This window comes from Anolis carolinensis, chromosome 3 (genome assembly GCF_035594765.1).
Source record: "Anolis carolinensis isolate JA03-04 chromosome 3, rAnoCar3.1.pri, whole genome shotgun sequence".
Taxonomy (NCBI): domain Eukaryota; kingdom Metazoa; phylum Chordata; class Lepidosauria; order Squamata; family Dactyloidae; genus Anolis; species Anolis carolinensis.
Window position 1 is genome coordinate 198,328,113 of NC_085843.1, and position 21,428 is coordinate 198,349,540.

The 21,428-nt window shown below is 38.4% G+C and overlaps 1 protein-coding gene across 1 annotated transcript in view; it reads left to right on the forward strand.

The window, feature by feature from the left end:
* dock1 (dedicator of cytokinesis 1) overlaps positions 1–21,428 on the forward strand; it is a 557,290-nt gene that overhangs the window by 314,501 nt on the left and 221,361 nt on the right. The window contains exon 29 of the mRNA XM_062976064.1: positions 5,036–5,130. Within this exon, the coding sequence (XP_062832134.1) occupies positions 5,036–5,130 (95 nt within the window). The remainder of the gene's footprint in view (positions 1–5,035; positions 5,131–21,428) is intronic.

The following is a 21,428-nucleotide window of genomic DNA, read 5'->3' on the forward strand; positions in this document are numbered from 1 at the left end:
ATGTAGTTCTAGGTACATGAAATAATGTTGTGGTATGAATAATTATGAAACAGTCTACCTTGGAAACAGTTTAAATAGTTATCAGTTGATGATTAATAATTCTTATTGGGCAAGAAACCAGGTGAAATCATTCTGCCTCTGTTAAGTGATGGGTGGCTATTGATGAACACACCCAACAGCAATTATGATTTGGCTATGGAATTTCTTATCCCCTGCCACAGCAAGTCCAGCTAGTGCCTACTTTCTGAATGAAAAAGACCGTATATTTCATAATATTTGCTCAAAAACGTGTTTCTCAAGTGTTGATAAATCCTAATAAAGAGCATCCCGGACTGATGAGAATCTTTGCAATTATGGACATATTCTGTGAAAATTTCAGACATGGGCATTTGTTCAGGAAGCAGTCCTTTCTATGCATAAAACAACAAGATACTATTTTCTATGCAGATAATGGAATTTCCCAAACTAATAATGAAAAGTTTTTGAAAACTAGCTTTTTAAGACTTTCTTATGGCAGGAGGATACTTAATACAATTAATTGTTGTTTCCTTCTAGCATACTTTTGGGGGGCTTTTTGAGGGGGGGGCAAACACTTATTTCTCAAGGCATTTTAATTTTTCAACAGCTGTACTCTTTATTTTCATCTTGTACACTTTATTTTATTTTCTTTGCTGATTTTTAGTAGGCCTCATATTTTAATTTTTTAGTTTATATCATTACTGCTGTTTTTTCATTTGTTTTTGTTTTTATCCTTTGTTTTAAAGGATGGAAATGTGATTAAAGCCTCATTTTTTCCGTTGTGCCAAACCACTGAAAGTCTGGTGGAAAGAGAATATAAAGTATATTCTTTACAGCACAAATTTATCAGTTGGATAAGTAGAATATGGGACAGAGAAGAAAATAGCCTTGTGGTGATTCAGCATTCTTTTTTTTTTAAACTATCAGTGAAACATGGAGGAAAGTTGAATGCTTTTATGCAATATACTTTCTCCTAAATCTTTTTTAGTTTGTCTGTCTAATGTATTGACATTATTCCACAAGAACTGTGCTGTTATCTTCTATTGCTTTGTTGCCACTTCTGGGAATTATCTTGTGCATTATGGATAAGTCAAGGTGAATGCATTTAAATCAGCAATAGGAAGTTTGGTATCTATAATATTATTTAGGCTCTACAGCAGTGGTTCTCAGCCTGTGAGTCCTCAGGTGTTTTGGCCTACAGCTGTTAGGATTTCTGAGAGTTGAAGGCCAAAACATCTGGGGACCCACAGGTTGAGAACCACTGCTCTACAGCTTCCATAAGGTTCAGGTAGTGTGACCATTTGTCAGGGATTATGGGAGCTATATTACAAACCAGCAGTAGGATATCTGGTTTAAATTGGTATACACTGAAATATGGAAGAATTGCCTGTGTATTTTGTGGTGGACTCGCCACATTTTCATTTTGTTTAGTCTGCTGCTATGTATATGTATTGCTATGTATGTTATGTATCTATATATTTAAGAAATCAACAAGATGCTTTTAAGACTAAAAACTTTTTAAAGGCAATTTTCAACTAAAACACATACTTTGATCAGCTTAAAACATTATTACAAGCACCAACGTTGAAAGAGACCAGGGCCAGATACTGTACAAAGCACAAAAGATAATTGTGTTGTCGAAGGCTTTCATGGCCGGAATCACAGAGTTGTTGTGCGTTTTCCGGGTTGTATGGCCATGTTTCAGAAGTAATACTGTCCAGAAGTAAAACACACAACAACCCCAAACAATAATTACTACTAAAACCAAAAGCAGTCCAGTAAATCTCACAGAAGGTCTTCAATGATAGGATCTGACAGTTTCAGGTTGGCTATGTGTTCCCTGATTGTGGAACCATTAGCAAGAAATCTTTCTTTCTCTAGTATCTTTCGACGGGGACATGAGAAGTCCCAGTCTGATGGGATAGCAACTTCCCTGTTTGACATTTCAAGGAGGAGGCCAATATATCTGATTTTTCTGCAGAGTGGTTGGAATAATTCTTCTTCTGGTCTCTTTCTTTTCTCTAAGCTGATGCCAGATGAATAGATGAGTTATTAAATGAGCTGATTTTTTCTTCTGATTATAAGATAAGGCTGGAATGTGAATGCAAATAGACGAAGCACGTGGAACTGAATCAGCAAATAAGCAGCGATAATCTGCTTTTCCACATTCATGACTAGATTACAAATCAGTCTGCAAAAAAAGATGGACGCTCATGTGAAAACTCAATAGCTGGAACATTTCAAACAACTTTAAGGGAATGTGCTTTTGAAATCATAAAATATTCTGAGATAACTGTCCAAGTCTAATTCTGCCCCCAATCACATTAGCATACACCCCATTGATGTCTTAATTGTGAAGCAAAGTAGCAAAGAAACCAAAATGTTATGCAAAAATAAAACATATATCTAAATGAAAGAAAAGACTTTATGATATCTCAGGGGGGAAAAAACATGAAGGTTGATCAGGAAAAAAATTATTCAGCCTTACCAGGGGAATGCTTGTTCACTTAAGGTAAGTAGGCATTTACTGGGCTTGTTGAATATGTGCCCAGAATTAAAAATGCCTCTTATGTAATGTGCACAATGCACACGAACAGCTATCCTTATGGATTCCAACTCTGCAAGGTCATTCTATTCATATCAAAATACGTTTTCTTGCTGATGTCTGAGGTGGAGTCATTCCAGTGGAGACTGCATAGTTGCCACTATTTGAATTTAGTGAGTTGACTGAAAATCAATGTGTATGTGGTTTCTTTCTTTTTTTGTGGATGCTGAGCTTTTTAGCTAGCTTTTGAGTCTATTAGATGTGCATAACAAAATAGAAGGTTTACCATATTAAAGCAAAGAACCTACAATGTAAAACCAGTATGTGATTATGGGAGGGCGGGAGAGGGCATTGGCCCTTCAGATAAGAATTCTTCCCCTACCTGTGAATATTTTACTTTAGTCCCAAATTTCTGCTATTGGACCTGAACATTTAGAAATACACTTTAGGTAGCCAAAGAAAAAGGACAGATTTTTATTTATTGTGTCAGAAGCAAATTGAGGATACAATTATAATGTATTTAAAACACAAACAAAGTTAAACATTGGCATTATATTAGATTTTCTTTGACCAGATGCTGGCCACTAGTCTTGTGCTTTCGGGGTAAAACCATGCCCCTAGTTTTCATTGGGGGCCCTCATCCGGTTTCAAGAGTCCCCTGAAATCGGGAGGGTTTTTTGGTTCGGGGCCCCAAAATTTGGACCATTATTGGGGGGCTTCCCACCCACTGGCTCCCCTTCCTGGCATTCTTCTTACCTGGCACCTACTGCAGCTCCTCTAGAGTAAGAGGCACTCAGCTGCAGACGTGCTCTAGGCCTTTCTGCACACCCCACCAGCCCCCCCCCCCATGCCCCCCCATGCTCCAGGTCTACTTGCATGCCCCACCAGCTGCCATAGACGCCCTTAGAGAGTGTGTGTGTGGTGGGACTGCAGCCCAGCTCCAGGCCTGCCTACATGCAGGCAAGGAGGTAATTTTGACTCGACACAAAAGCAGGCTTTCATGTTGAGCAGATTTCCATGTGGGGAGAGGGCTTTCTGTTTCGTGTTTCCAAAGAAACGAAAGACACGAAAGAAACAGAATAAACGTAGGAACTGATTTCACGCACATGACTACTGGCCACTTGGAGTGCCTCTGGTGTCACAGTGAAAAGGTCCTCCATTGTGCATGTGGCAGGGCTCAGGCTGAATTGTAGTAAATGGTCCATGGTTTGTTCTTCTCCACACTCGCATGCCGTGGACTCCACTTTTTAGCCCTATTTCTTAAGATTGGCTCTGCATCTCGTGATGCCAGAGTGCAGTCTGTTCAGTGCCTTCCAAGTCACCCAGTCTCCTGTGTGCCCAGGAGGGTGTTTCTCACCTGGTATCAGCCATGGATTGAGGTTCTGGGTTTTAGTCTACCACTTTTGGACTCTTGCTTGCTGAGGTGTTACTGCGAGTATCTCTGTGGATCTTAGGAAGCTGTTTCTTGATTTAACGCGTTACCTTGCTGCTGATATCCAGAGAATGGGCCAGAGATGCCAAGGCATTGGTCCTTTCATTGTTGGCTGATACTTCCTGATGAATGTCAGGTGGTACAACAGGGACAGATAAAGTTACCACGATAGTGCAACAGAACTAATGGAAGAGATATAGGTGTGAACAATTGTTAGTGTTTTGCAGTCAATTCGATTGCAAAACCACCGGAGCCCCTGGTGGTGCAAGGGGTTAAATCCCTGTGCTGGCAGGACTGCTACCCGAAAGGGTGGCGGTTCAAATCTGAGGAACAGGGTGAACTCCCGTCTGTCAGCTTCAGCTTCCCATGCAGGGACATGAGAGAAGCTTCCCACAAGATGGTAAAACATCCAGGGATCCCTTGGGCAACGTTCTTGCAGACACTCAATTCTCTCACACCAGAAGCGATTTGCAGATTCTCAAGTTGTTCCTGACAGGAAAAAAAGAAGAAATAAATTTGATGATTAAGGGAAAAAACTTTATTTGAGATTTTAAGATGGTTACATGTATGGCAAAGTCTCATAAGCCGTACCTCTGAATGTAACAAAACATTCTGAATTGTGTTTTGACCTTCATATTATTCACCAGTCTCATATTATATTCACCCATCTTTTAAAACATTATTTCTCTGATGTTTTGCACACATATTTCCATTGGGATGCCTTTCGGTTTTCCCCACTCTTGTTCTGTGTGTACTGATTTTTCTGTAAATTTGCTGTTGTTGTTGTTGTTGTTGTTGTTGTTGTTGTTATTTTTATTATTATTATTATTATGTGAGTTGCAATTTGATGTTGTCTCTAAGATATAATTTGCTACACAGTAGTCAGGTCTTGAGAAAAAGCTGGATAGTCTTTCCTTATTTGTTCAGCTAAATACAGCCTTCTAATCTGGCCGTTAATCTAGTGGATTTCCCCTCATCCAGCTGTTAACATTTTTAAAAATCTAAAATAGTGATCATTCTCATCTTCTCTTTTGTTTAAGGACTTCCTGATGGAAACATTTATCATGTTCAAGAATCTCATTGGGAAGAATGTCTATCCCTCTGACTGGGTTATAATGAATATGATGCAGAATAAGTAAGTAGAGAAAAAATTGGATCTCTCTTAAAAGATTGTTATTGAGATGCGTGTACATTTGCATGGCTGTGTTCATGCCTCCTTGCACACACTTAGAATCTTAAGCCCCCTGTCCCCAATGCAATTGTGTTTTTATAAGCAGTGATTCTCTTAATAACCAATTTTATTAAATATATTTCCAATAAAACATTGATCTGGAGTATTACAAGTCCAAGGAAGATTTTGTCAAGCTTCAAAACAACTTGATTACACTTGGAGGAAGGAAAACATGCCATAGAGTTGTTGGAACAGCTGTATAATATAGGTCTTTTACATTCCCTTGTCAAATCACAAAATCTCTGTTCCTTGTAAAATGGTTATGGTTTGTCCCATATGATTCAATCTGGTGTCCTGAATCTGAGGCTGCATGAAATATGGCTGAATGACAGAAGTTTAAAAAGTGAGTGAGCTAGATCAGGCATCAGCAAACTTTGGCCTCTCAGGTGTTTTGGAATCCAACTCCCACAATTCATAACAGTAGGAATTGTGGGAGTGGGAGGGCCGAAGTTTGCCCATGCCTCAGATAGATGTTTCTGTGTTGAGTATGAATATTCGTAACAGTAGATAGATCTACCTGATTTTCCTCAAGTCCTTATTCCTTCACTTACATCTCCTGTGTATCACATTGTATTGATCAGAACCACTGCATTGTGCTTACTGTTACATGCAGAGCTTCTTTATTCTTCTAAATTGTTCTGGAGTATGCTTATCAAGAAACCAAGAGGAACTACAGAGCTTCGATAATAATTTACATAGCCATGTGCTTGTCCTCCCATCTCTGTAATGTGCTCTACATGGGGTTGCCCCAGAAGAGTGCTCAGAAACTTCAGCTGGTTCCAAGGTCAGCTGCTAGACTGCTTACAGTAGCGGGATACAGAAAAAGAACTACTCAGCTCCTGAAGCAACTACACTGGCTTCCGGTTTGGATCCGGGTGCAATTCTAGGTGCTGGCTTTAGCCTACAAAGCCCTATACGATTCGGTCCCAGCCTATTTGAGGGACCGTATCGCCTTCTACCAACCCACTTGAGCCCTGAGATCCCCAGGAGAGGCCTTTCTCTTGGTCCCACCATCATCGCAGGCGTGTTTGGTGGGAACAAGAGATAGGCCCTTTTCAGTGGTGACCCAGCGGCTCTGGAACTCCCTCCCTAATGAGACACAATTGGCCCCCTTCTTACTGGCCTTTCGTTTGCAAATTAAAACCTTTCTGTGGAGCCAGGCCTTCCCAGACAAATGATAATAGGCACTGCCAGTCTGATAAATATTTTGATAATACTTGACAAATAACTTCAGTGGCCAGAGGTTATGGATATCTAAATGGTGCTTGCTGTAAGTTTTTAAATTATTTTATTTGATATGTTAATTGGGTTTTTATATCGGGATATGATGTTTTAACTGATTATTTATTGTCATTGGATGTATTTGTATGAATTTTATATGTTGTACACTGCTTTGAATCCCACCCATGGGAGAAAAGCGGGATAGAAGTGAAATAATAATAATAATAATCTCTAGGTGAACCAGTGTTTGGTGCTGGACTGATTGGGGCTAGGTCAGCCTGAGGAAGCATACAAGTTGTGCTGTGCTTTGCTTCTTCCCTCCTGATATACGTTTTATGGATAATAAGAGCAAGTAGGAATGACATCTACCTTCCCCGAATCCATAATCGCCACTTCTGCAATTGTTAATAAAATTAGTCTAGCAAAGACAATATGTCTTTCTTTTGAGTTGGAGTGGAAAAGTAGAGAAAATAAAATAACAATGAGAAACCACATTGTATGTGCCAGTCGTGGGTCAGCTATGGGTACTATGCAGATTGATAAAAGTTCTTCCCATTCTGTCATATTACACCTTACCATCACTTATTTCAGAATCTTATTTTCCACTCACTGATTTCCCCCAGCCATGTCATACAATCCAGACATCTAGCCACTAACCAAATAGCATCATCACAGCTTTGGTAGAAGGACTTATGTTTACACAGATGCTGTAACATTTCTAGCAGGTTTTGTTGATAATAATGCAATCTAGATATCTTGTGGTGTAGGAATTGAAACAACACGAACACTGAAAGTAGTACACAAGTACTATCACATCTTAAATTTTTATTCAATTTGTCCATTGCTTGACAGTGAGCTCCTAAAACATTTATAGTTGTATACACCAACTGTCTTTTACACACAATGTATTCTTTATCTCTGCTAACTCAGAATTAAACATTCTGTTGGAAGATGATCCCCCCACCAACCATTTTCCTTCTACATCTCCCACTTCTACATATTCTACAGATTTTCAAACTAGTCTATATGAATAGTGTTTTCCAATGCTCAACTCTTACTTTTATCAGTGCTTGCTTTGAAGTGCGTACTTGAAATTGGACTTGAAATACCCTTCCAATTTCTAGTCCATGTTCCTAACTATTCTGGAGAATAAGAAATGTGTCATGCTGTCCTGAGTGTGTGAATGTAGAATGACCTTCCTTGAAGTACTCATTACATGTAAGTGTAAGGAACTTTCATTTTTTATTATGTTCCTAGGACTGTGACCTCAAATCACTTCTGCAGCAGAGTAAAATTCAGCTTTAGATTGCAGTGACTTATGTGTTTTTATTCATCTCAGTTGCACCTGTGCCAAAATGTTTGAACTATTCTGGCTTGGCAAAGGAAATAGAAAAGCTTCTCCCAAATTAATTTTATTGTGGCCATAGAGTTTAATTAAAGTGAAGGCAAACATCTTTGAATTCTATGTTCAATTATTTTTGACAGTCATATAATTTTAGTGGCTTCAGAATATTAAATTATATAATTGATAAATAGATATTTGATTCTGAGCTTGTGCATGATCGTGCACCTCAAAGTACCCATTCATTGTAACATGGTCTACATGTTCTGCTGAAATTACAGAAATGGTATTTGCATGTATGGTTAAACCCTTTGGATCCGAATGTGGACATAGTTTCTAAGCCTGCCTGCTCTGGCTGTTTTGCTGCCAGGTTTAAATACAAATGATGAAGAGAGCTCTCCAAGCATTCTCATTTGTTCTTCTAGAACCATTTCTGAAGGCCTCAGCATTTCTCCCATACATCATTTCTTCTCTGTGTTAATACTAAGCTGTTTGTCACATTCTTTTTTAAGTTCTTCTACCTTATTGTAACTACAGGCAGAGGAGAATAAATATGGATAATAATAATGCAGGTGGTCCCGGTGGTGATCGGCACACTGGGTGCCGTGCCAAAAGATCTCCGCCGGCATTTGGAAACAATAGACATTGACAAAATTACGATCTGCCAACTGCAAAAGGCCACCCTGCTGGGATCTGCGCGCATCATCCGAAAATACATCACACAGTCCTAGACACTTGGGAAGTGTTCGACTTGTGATATGAAATCCAGCATATCTATCTTGTTTGCTGTGTCATAATAAAATAATAATAATAATAATAATAATAATAATAATAATAATAATAATAATAATAATAAAGCCTATAAATATCTGGGCATACTAGAATTGGACAATATCAAGCATGGGCATGTGAAAAATGTGGTCAGCAAAGAATATACCCAAAAAGTCAGAAAGATTTTGAAGAGCAAATTAAATGGCGGAAACACGATCAAGGTTATCAACACCTGGGCCATACCCGTGATTAGATACACTGCTGGAATTGTGAACTGGACACAAGCAGAGCTAGATGATCTTGACAGAAAAACAAGAAAACTGATGACAATCCACTACTCATTACACCTGCGTGGTGATGTTGACAGGCAGAGGGCTTCTGCAAGTGAGACAAACGATAGAAGAAGAGAAACATGCCCTGGCAAATTATGTGAAAGGCAGTCAAGAACCAACATTGAAGGAAGTCAACAGTAGTAAACTGCTTCAAGTGTAAAAGACAGAGTGAATACCGTAAAAACACAATCCAGAGCAGAAGAGAAAACTGGCGAAAGAAGGCTCTCCATGGGCAGTTTCTGGGAAAAATTGAGAGCTAAATTGACAAAAAACATGGCTGTGGCTCACAAATGAAACTTTGAAAAAGGAGATGTTGCAATCCCAGGGGACAGCAGGATTGAAGAAAACCAACTGGAAAAGCTGACACGATATGAGGATTTAAATATCGAATTGCAAAGACTCTGGCACAAGCCAGTCAAGGTTATGTTGTACATACCAGTATTCACTGTGTCTTGTTGTGCAAACATGACAGCTGTGCAGCCAAGAAGTTGTCATTTAGAGGACAGGTGCTTTTAATTGTTTATTCATGTTCTGGGAAATGTTGGTTAATTTTTTAAAAAATTAGTGTTTCTTACATTAGAACTGCCTGATGAAATCACATGTTATGTAGGTTTCTAATCATTAAATGAGAATCAAGGTGATGGGGTAAAGGAAATCTCAACTGTTAAATATGTTTTGGTTTGTAGATTATTTGTCAGATTGCTAATACAGTGTTCCTTCACTACTTCGCAGTTCTCTTTTTGTGGATTGGCTGTTTTGCGGTTTTTCAATAAACTCTAAAAGACTATTATAAATAATAAAAAAATTACAATTTACAGCCTAAGGAAGGGAGGAAGGAGAAACTGAAGGGAGAGAAAAGGAGCCCAAGCGGCAACGGGAGGAGAAGGAGGCAATTTATCAACACACGATTGGTTGATAAAGACTTAAAATAGTGTACGTATAACTACTGAAATAATGTATAACTATTAAAATAAATATAGTGTCCCTACTTTGCAGAATTTCATTTATTGCGGGTGGTCCTGAAACCTAACCCCAGCGATAAGTGAGGGAAGACTGTATTGCCAATTGAGTGTATATGCTGTATCACAGTACAGAAGGTGTTGCTTACATCTAATTTTGTTACACTTGACTTTAATCATAGAAAAAAACAAGACAATGAAATTTCACTTAATTGTATACAATTCATAGATAACTGTTAATAAAATTATCCACTGTGAAATTAACTGCATGATGTTAAATATAAATAGGGATTTAATCCAATTGAAGCTAGGATTGTGCACGTTTTCGTTTTTACAGACGGCCTCCGGCTGGTTTAGCCGTTTTGGCCAGCTGTAATGACACAGGCTCTGCTACCATTTTTTTTCTGGCTACAGCAAACCATGTGGCTGCTGAAAATGACTACTTTCTGTTTCTTTCGGCTACACGTGGAGCACGGAGAGGCAGCTATGCACCCACACAGAGTTTCCCTATGAGCCCTGCCTGTTGAACCAATCAGAACAGAAGAAAGTCATGACGTGTCTTTTAGCCAAGCTGGGCTTCCATTTTTCTGTTGCCAGCAGGCTTTTGAGAGAGACAGATCAGTGATCTAAATTCTCAGTGTCCCTCACAGCTCTGCATGGCTTGGCTTGCTTTTTTACTCAAATAGCAATAAATAAGCAGTTTACTTTCTACACACTTAAGAAACTGTCACTGATGGTGCCCTTCACATGAGGCAAGCTTCAAATGTGGGGTAGAGAACTATCTTACAATTTCTAAAGCTGCCATAAAATGAGGAGGTAATTTATATCTTTTTTAAAGAATAGCTAATGCTCCTTCAAGTGGTGTGGCTCCAACTGAAATAAGTGTTTAAAAAGGGTGGCTTCCTTAACTCCGCTTCATTGAAAGGGTGCTGAGGGAAAGTGATCCCAGAAAGGGTGGTTTCTTAACTCTGATGCCTTTAACCCAGGTCTTACTGAAGGATATAAGGAGATGGAATCCCAGAAAAGAAAAGCTTCCCGTCTTTTCTTAAGGAAGGTTGTGTTGAGCCGGCTTAAGAGGCTTCAACCCATGTGATGAGGGGGAAGCCGGGACGGTGTGGGCCACCTCTGGCAATGTGAAACCCAGGCTGAGGAAAGAAGGGAGAGTGGAGGGAGAAATAGCCAAGTCTCCCTTAAAACCTGAACCCAGACGGCTTGAGGCTTGAAGGGAAAAGTAGCCAGGTCTCCCTTAAAACCTAGTCGGCTTGAATTTTAAAGCAGCTTAGGAAAGAAGGGTGAGTGAATGAGAAATAGCTGGGTCTCTCATTTTAAAGCCTGAACCCAGCAGCTTTCTGAGGCCCTCTGTGTGATGAAGGGGAAGCCTGGATGGTACAGGATTTGGGTTGGTACACTGGCAGCACGTGTGAAAAGATCCAAGGAGAAGGGGAGCCTCGTAAGTTCCCCATTGCCACCAATGGACTGGATCTTCTCTCATCTTTTAGTTACCACATTGGAAAATTGATTTTTTTTTTTCCCCAACTGAATTTGGGAGGCTAACAAAAAATGAATCTGGGCGTCCACCAAAATCCAGATAAAGAAAACAGAACAAGGTTTAACCAAATTGCACACTCCTAGTTGAAACAGAAACACAGCAATTTTTATCTTCGGTCATTAGAATTCCATTGTCATATAAAATATCTTTAAAATGGGAAATACAGTAGAGTCTCACTTATCCAAGCTTCACTTATCCAATGTTCTGTATTATCCAACACAGTCTGCCTTTTAGTAGTCAGTGTTTTTGCAGTAAATGTTGCAATGTTTTGGTGCTAAATTCGTAAATATAGTAATTACTACATAACATTACTGTGTATTGAACTGCTTTTTCTGTCAATTTGTTGTAAAACATGATGTTTTGGTGTTTAATTTGTAAAATCATAATGTAATTTTATGTTTAATAAGCTTTTTTTCTTAAACCCTCCTTATTATCCAACATTTTCGCTTATCCAGTGTTCTGCCAGCCCGTTTATGTTGGATAAGTGAGACTCTACTGTAACAGTTTTTAAGACAATGCATCATGTCGGTACTAAATAAAGATTTATGGAATATAAGCATAGTAGTAGAAACAGGAAGAGTTGTTTTGGGCTACAAATTCTGAACATAGTACAATTTTCAGAATGTTAAAGTACTCTTCTCCCCCAAAAGATCAGTAAATATAATTGTTACTAAAGATTAGTTTGTAAATCTTTTGTCATATAGGTTCAATGCTTTTTCTTAAGTTAATTAAATTATTTATACAGTTTGAGTCTCCCTTATTAGAAATGCTTGAGTCCAGAAGTTTTTAAGATTTTAGACTTTGTCAGTTTTAGAATATCATACATAGAGAATGAGATATAGGGGATAAAGAAGGCTAGTTATACATCCAGTTTTTCTCAAGTTGCTCTTGCTCTACCATAATCTGAAATTTGATAAGGAAATGAAAGCAGAGAGGACTCTTGAGTTCTGATGCTACAGTATACCTATACAAACCACTGTAAATTGCAAACATTGGGGAGGAATAAGTTTAAATGCACCTGGCTGCCATGGGTTCAGGGAATATTGCAAAGCTCTAACTGCCCAACCAATCCCCATTGTGCTCATACCCAGTTTGCAGGGCACTTGCCCTACCTTGTCATTGGCCAGGCAGAAGGAAAACAAGACATATATCGGCCAGGCAGCCTTAAGCTTGTAGCATCCCCAAACCCATGGCAGCCTTTACCATTAATATTACTAGCATGAACTAATTATGGATTAGTATTATCATAAGAGACAAAGAGACTGAAGGGGGTAGTCATGTTAATCTGCTACATCCAAAAGGTAGATGCAACTTTCTCTGTGAATGACCTCTTTGTACCCAGTGCTTGTAAAATCTAATTAACATCATCTGCTTTAAACAATTTATTAATCAAAGATCTACATTTGTAATTGATTTCTACTACATTTTTTGTCGTTGCTTGATTGCGATCAGTATGCTCAAGAACTGATTATTTGATAGTAGTTGACCAAATAAAGCAAAACATTTGTCATCGTGATTAAAAGGAACAGTCTCTGCCAATACACTATTGGATAGAGTCCTTTACATAATTGTTCAGAACATTTTGTCTTCTCAAGCCATCATGCCCAAGGTTTCAATTTGCATTCTCTCACCTTGTAAGCTGTCTTTTTTCTTCTTTCTGGTGGTGAAGTTTTTGGGATGTGGTCAAGGATTTTGCAGATCCAAATATTGCTTTATTCACACAACCATGTAATTTATTCTCATCTCCTTTTCTTTCTACAACAAAAAAGGTTGCAGTCTTATGCTGGCAAGAGAACTGTCATTATTTTTGTGACCACTTGTAAGACTTTGAGAATATTACTTTTCAAAATCCTTAACTAAATTATGTAACACGAAATTTGAGGGTATAACACATTTGATGCTATATACCAGTAGATTTGATTCATCTCTCAGGGAAGCATTTCCTAAATTGTCTCCTAAATTGCTAGGTTCCCTGTTAATATTTTGTTCTCTGCACTTCATCCAATACCCCGGCCCTATGATACGCTGCTTGCACTACCCCATGCCCAGCCCTTTTATAGCCTGGTCACACCCATTGTACTATTGGTTATTGGTTTTGTGGGTCATTGTTTTGATTGAGTTCCAACGCTACTGTTTTACATTTTTATGTTTTATTTTAATTGTGCTTTTATCTGGATTGTTATAGTTTACTATGTTCTCAGTTTGATTGTGTTTTTGCTTTAATTGATTGTTTTCTATTTATGTCTTGTGGGCATTTTGTCCCATATGTAAGCCGCCCCGAGTCCTTTCGGGGAGATGTTGGCAGGTTATAAGAATAACGTTGTTGTTATTATTGTTAAAACATATAATTAACAAATAATTTTTCAAAACTTTACAATTTCAAAGTAGCATGTGGGTAGGTGGTTTATGTGTCCAGTAATTGTGCATGCGGCCTGTTATAGAGAGAGTTGCATTACTCCAGAATGGGGATGTATGTATTTTTGGCGGTATTACAGTATACTATTCAAAATTTCAGTTCTGACTTGGTGAGCTTTGGTGAATAACAACAACAACAGTAAATTTTATGTATATCCCGCCCTGTCTCCTGGAAGAGACTCGGAGTGGCTTACAGCAAGTAACAGTTAAAACTATACAAAAAAAGTACATAGGTCAAATTGATATAACTTAAAATAGAACTATTGCAATTACTGAATACATATAAAAACATAACATAACATCAACATCGAAAATAGCTACTCTTTCTGGAATAAAAGCATTAAAAAGTTAAAACCATTGATCTTGCTAAAATACCTCCATTTAAGACTAATCGTCTCCAAAAGCCTACTTCCAGAGCCAAGTTTTAAGTTGTTTTTCCACTTTTTAAAGTTGATTTCCACCAACATTGCTTTGTTGACCAGTTACAAGCATTCCTTGATGAGAATATCTTGGCACAATGATTCATAGTCTAGTAACCACACAATTGGATTACAGCTGTCTTTAAAGACAACCTGGAAGCAGAATGTAATGACCAGAAATAGCTAGTTCAAACAGCTATAGTTATATTACCGTATATGGATCTTGAAAGAATGGTGCTGGCTAGGTAGTTGAGCTTTTGAATCCAATTCAGGGTTTTACATTTTAGTTTAAAAGACCTGGGATGTCCCAGTATCTGTGTGTGTGTGTGTGTGTATTCTCTCTATGCCTATGTTAGAAGAAGCTCTTCTCTCATTGCTTGAGTACAGTACATGTCAAAAAGGGAGAAAATGTTCTACTCTAACCCCTTTCCCCTTCCTGCCTCCCACCCCTTCCATTACACCCTTTTACCTACTTTTCTCCCCCCCCCACCTGGTTCTACTTCAAACCTAATGGAATTTTAATTTGTAGAAAACTTAATAACAATTATTTTAAAATAAAAAGGGAGAAATGTACCCAGCCCGGAAACCACACAATGCTCCAATGTACACTTGCTTATGCTATCCCACTATGTCATAATTGCTGAGCCAGGGGGTCAACACTAATGCCAATATATCCATTTTTTTCTTTTGCCAATTTTTATGTCCAGTACAGCAGGTTTTGTGCTCAACCCTTGCAGTTTGAATTGGTTGATTTTGTGTTCTTTTGCATTTGCTGCCTTTGATAGCTCACCTGCCTATTTTGTATGTGAATGATGGGAAATTAGTGTTTATTTAATCATGCTTGTACATTGTCCTGGTAATAAGCAAGGATGGACAGTTTCAAAATGTTTTCGTCATTATAGTCTTTAAACCTGTAATTAAAAAATAGAAAAATTACAAGGTATGTTAACAAAGTAAGCCTTCAAGTTGCCTGTTGATTTACGGCAATCCCACAAGTTTCACTATTTATCTCATGGGGTTTTCACTAACAATATTTTCCAAATCTATTTATTAGTTCTAATTAGAATAGAGTATTCAGTGGGTCTAATGTAGTTGGGACTAACAATTGGATTTATGCCAAACAATCACTAACATATTAGCACAATAAAGAAATATTAGTATTTCTGATTCTTACAGATGATTCCCTCTTCCATTCTTTCTCGCTCTGATGCCCTTAACAATGGTTTTTGTTTCTCTGCAAGGTTTTGAGGATCCCATCTGAGAAGCCATGAGAATTATATATGTTGTTTAAAGCAGTCCTGTCTTAAGCAAAAATACCTCCCCTCTCCCCTCCTTTCACATTTAGAAGCAAATGAGACATTCACTTGAATATGAATTTACTAGTGGTAGTGGAATTATTTATTCCGTGTTTTGATGCTTCCTTACATAAAGGCGGGCACCTTATTCTTTCTAAAGACAGGGCCAACCTGAGAGAGAAGCACAGATCTTTCATACATGAATGCAGGTAAAACACAGCATGGTTTGCACTGTTGAGCAGTGTATGCATTGAAATTATGTTTGTTGTGATGGTAGACTCTTTTTCTCAGATTGTTCTACGTTGACAACAGACAACCATCGTTACCCTAAATTTAGTCAGGAGATTTCTAAAAATCATATTAATCTAAGGAATTGTCAATAACCAGTGAGACTGGATTAACCTAAACATTCCTAAAATAGCCTACTCTGAAGGTGATCTGATAAAGATGTGAGCAAAAATACAGATTATCATGACACGTTTCTAGTGTAAGTTGTCAAGTTTTCAATATATCATATGTTGTTTGCACTTTTGCTATGGAGCTAGAGAGTATTGTGCTCTGCTTCTGAATACTGAGTTTGCAAGTGTCCTGTTTACTGGTAAATAGTATATTTGAGTTTGTGACAACAAAGCCCTTTATTTCATTTTATACAAAAAGCACTTTCCTAGATTTGAACTGAACTGAATAGAGATACATTAAAAATTTAAGTCTTTTTTGTGTGTGTGTGTGTCTGTGACACTTTCTAAGTTGAGGCTTCCTAGCACTCCCACACACAAACTGTACGCGGCATCACCCCAAGAGATAGATTTTACTGCTGACATTACATTTAATAACAATATACTGAAACTATCCACAGGGGGCACACATGTCTTAATCGAGGTAGGTTTTATTTTATTTTGTACTGTATCTTTTCTAGTAAAGGGGGTTTATGTATTACTTTAGTGTGGTTATTCCATTTTAATAGTAATAAGGAACAGCAATATTGCTACAAGCAATGTATTGCTGGAGGAAGAGAGCTAACTATTTGTCATAGTGCCCTTCCACACAACCATATAACCCAGAATATCAAGGCAGATAATCCACAATATCCACTTTGAACTGCGTTATCTGAGTCCACAACTGCCATATAATCCAATTCAATGTGGATTGATACAGCTGTGTTGAAGGGGCCATAGTTTGTACTACAAAGCTCAGTTTAGATTCCTGTCCCAATGTGTGTTATTTCTATTTATAAATGAATCAGAGTCAAATTTCAGTGGCTTTTAATTAAATATTTTGTGAATTGGTAAATATTTGCAGTGCAAAGTTCATGATACACTTTATAAGAAAGAAAATGGGTTTTGCCTTTTCCAAGATAGTTTGTGACTATTTAAGAAAAATGCCTTCTTAACTTACCCACTAGCTTTGACCCCTTATTTAGTTGGCAAAATTGTATGAGACATTCTAATGACTGACAGCTGTCAAAGGCATGTGAAATGCCAAGGAAACTGTTCTATATTCTTCATACTGTACTTGATATTAGAAGACTCCTAGGAGACTTGTCAGCTCCTTTGTTCAAGAGCAAAAGGGGAAAAGGGGGTATGCATTAATTTAAAGCATTTACTTCATATATAAAACAAAAGTTCTTTGATGTTTCCCAAATATGGGATGTTGTTCTATCTTTTCCAAGATGTTTTTGAAAGGCTAAAACAAGTCTCACTTGTAATGATCAAACCTGTAGGAATAATAATGATAATGATAACAACAGCAACAACAATAATACAATTCAAACATGGCTCAGCAGTTAAATACTGGAAGTACTGGAAGTGACTCCTATAACAAGTGACTTAACTCCCCTGATATTCTTGCAATGCTTTATTGGCAATATTCTAATTTTAGCATTTCTCTTAAACTGTCAAGTAATATACCTAGGACCTTATAACACTAAGGACTTTTGGACCCTTCTATTCTTTGAGGACGGGGCCTGCTGAGCAGCGTCACATAACGCTGGCTTGGCCCCACCCCATTCATGGCTGTAGTAGTAAGGAAGTGTTGCAAGACGCTTCCTCACCATCTTTGGAAGGTAAGTTGTGTTTTGAGTAGCTTCAAGTGAGCTATCCACATTTTTGGGGTCTTTCCCCCTTATGATGGGGAAAAGGATAATGCAGCAGTAAGCGTTGTCACCCTTTCCCCCATCTGATGGCCTTGTCCTGATGCCCCCATGTAATGGGGGAAGGAGGGAGGACGCAATTGCTAGTGAAACAGAACCAAATGGAAGGTGAAGGGTAGGTTAATGTGATGGAGTCCCTAGAATAGACTGGTGTTTTACTGATCCTGGAGGAATTTTTTTTTTCGTGTCAGGAGCAATTTCAGTCGCTTCTGGAGTGAGAGAATTGGCAGTCTGCAAGGACATTGCCCAGGGAACGCCTGGATGTTTTGATGTTTTTACCATCCTTGTGGGAGGCTTCTCTCATGTCCCCACATGGAGCTGGAGCTGACAGAGGGAGCTCATCCACGCTCTCCTCAGGTGGGATTCGAACCTGGCAGCTTTCAGGTCAGCAACCCAACCTTCAAGTCACAAGGCTTTAGTCGGGGGCTCCTTGGAGGAAAATGGCACAGGAGTACCCCATTTAATATTCCCAGTTGGGAATCTCCACCTGGTGCAAGCTCCCATAACAAAATGAAGGAGTCTTTTGGTTTTTAGCGGGGCAAGTCTGGATTCAACCCAGTGCTGAATTTTGTATAACTATTTTCTGCATAATATGATTGTAGGACGTGTTTAAAATCTATCATTGAAACTTAATTGGCAATGTTGTGGTTAGCAAAGTAGTATATGTGGCTATGGATAGGGTGTGGCAGTTCTTTATTCAGAATGGTTGTGTGCTACTCTGTACACACTCATGCTTTCACCAAAAGATTGAGTTAATGGCAGCATATTACTATTTCTGTCTTTCAGTGATTTGTACTTGACTTTCTCATATGAAACTAATCCAAAGTGTCATAGTCAGTATTCATTAAAACAACATGCAAATATGCCAAGTTTACAAAATGCAATGGCAGCAAAAGCATAACACTGTTATATAGCAAATGGTGTAACAAAATAATAGCACTACAGTTAACTAGGGGAATCTACATTGTTACGGCAGTTCATCAGAAACTTTCTTCCAAAACAACAACAAAAGGTTTTTGCAAGCTATCTAAGCAGGCATAATGTCAGAGCTAAATAAACATTTTGGAGAACGCATTCTACACAGATTGCCAGGACTATTGATAATGTCCTGTCGGGCTTCATTTAATGGTGACACCAGAGCAAGAACACTCGAATTGGAGTATATGTAAGGACACATACAAAAAAAGGGGGATTTCTTTTGACAACCAACTCTCACAAGCTGCATCAGAATTGTAAAGTTAAACACAGCACCATACCCATGTTTCTGTGTCTCCAACTTAGGGAAGAGGAAGAAGTGAACAGAACACTCGGTGGCTATCAAGTACCAACTTCTGATCAATATTGCATTTTGATATCAGGCTACATATAGACTCTAATGTTGTTTTTCATAATTTTTCAAACAGCAGAGAGAATTGTTGTAATGTTCTAAAGAAGAGAAAGGGCAAACAGTTCTTTTCTTTTATTTACATATGTATCCTAATTTCAGTTAGGCTTGTTTGAAATTTCTTTTTGGGATAATAAGAAGGAGAGACCGTATCATTCTATGCCACTAGAATGGGTCCTTCTTATGTGGATCCACAAGTTACTGTACTTACACCCAGGTTTGGTTTTCTTACCCAGCAACTCCTGACATTCACCCATAAGAATCCATTCCATTTTATTTAAGGCAGTGGTTCTCAACCTATGGGTCCCCAGGTGTTTTGGCCTACAAATCCCAGAAATCCCAGCCAGTTTACCAGCTGTTAGGATTTCTGGGGACCCACAGGTTGAGTACCACTGTTTTAAGGGAAATAAAGTAATTCTAAAGAGAAGCATGTGTGTGTATCTTCAAGTCTAGGCAGAAATGCATGGCTGGTACCTGATAAATCCATGGAAAAAATAGACTGAAGTAGTGGCTAAATACTAAGCAGTAAAGGTATATTTCCAAGACTCCAGTTCAAACATAAACAATACTAAACTGACTATACTCTGATCACTCTGTTAAAACTGTGTCTTTATTAACCACCTTTCCCAACAACCCTTATTTTCCTAGCTGAGCAGCAAAATACCTGCTGACTGCTTAAGTCTTTTACCTTTGTGATAGGTCAAAATATGATAGGCATACAAGCATGAGATAAATTCTTCATATCCATCCAGGAACATATAAGGTTTCTGGCTTCTTCATTGTCTTGGTGCCCCGTCTGCAGACCATCTTTGAAGATGATAAGATGGCATAGGAGGATGACAAGTCAGATGATGCATCTTAATCTGTTCTGACCTTCGTCCAATTGTTTAGCAGGAAGTTTGGTAAGACTCTCCATTTACTACAAGCACGAAATGACCTCAGAAAGACTGAACACCAGTAGCTATATTATGTAGCCCTTTGATATTTTAAAAATGATGAGTATGATTATTCTCTGTGTGGGCACACTGACAGTTTTTAGGAACCTATACTCTTTCATTTAGTGCAAGTGCATCAAAACAGAATGAGTCATGAGTTGTCTATTTGTTCCCTTAGGTCAGGATCATACAGTGTCAAACTATTGGAACAGATTGTTATGCAAGCAGTTTTACAGTTTCAACACTCACAAAGGAAGTTTTCCAAGTACTCCATGCAGAGAATGGTGAAAGTGATGAATGATTCTGGGTGGTCTGAGCCACCTCCTATATGTATAAACTATCACTACAGGAAGAGACAACCGCTTGACCCACCTCCTAATTGAGACTAGCTCTGAATGGTGACTCCAAAATAGGCCAATTCCATGACAGGATCAATAGAAGAATTATATAAAATAATGCCCTTATACACTATAGGTGAGATCACACTTAGAATACTGGGCACATTTATGTGTGCCCACCATAAAAGGTACATTGCAGAAATGCAGAAGATGGAATTCAATAGTGTTTACTTTTAGTTTAAAACAAATAAGTGGAGACATATAGAGATATCTTAATGTATGCATAATGTAGGCAAGGTTGACAGGGAGGTGTTCTCTCATAATAGAGAGGTAAAGAGGTAATTGTTCTCATAATTTGTGTTTCTTTTCAAATTTTATTTATTTATATGCTACCTTTCTCTTGAAATTGGATCCAAGGAAACACTCAGAAAAATTAGTTAATAGAATACAATTTTATCTCCTTTCCCACTGATTAGGAGCACCTTTGTCATTTTCCAGTTTTATTTCTACAACTCCAGATGATCTCTCCAGGTGATTTCATGTAGATGTAGATAATGACAAGCAAAACAGGATGGAGAAAAAACAGAACCTTGAAGGATCCACCTGGCCAACAGCCAGGGCATCAAACAAAAATTCCACAGGGCCATCTTCTGAATTTGCCCCTCCAAAAAAGATGAACCACTGTATAACAGTGCCTCCAAGTTCCATTCCACAGAGTTGGCCCAGTTTAATGATATCAGAAGTCACTGAGAGGTCTAGAAGAGCCAACAGTGACACATTCCCCCATCTAGCTCCCTGCAACCAAGGCTATCGCTGTTACATAACCAGGCTTGGAAGCAGATTGAAATTGCTCTAGATAATTTATCCCATCCAGAGACCCTGCTTCTTGGCAGGGGGTTGGACTGGATACCCCATGAGGTCTCTTCCAACTCTACTATTCTATGATTCTATGACCCTTCAAGCTGGGAGGCCACTTGTCTCTTGATTATCTAGTATGAACCAAGGCATCTCAAGTGAGATACCTTGGGGAATTGCCTGTTCAAAAGCTACATAGCACTTTGGTTCCAGCTATCTCCCAGAGACAAGCACTGAA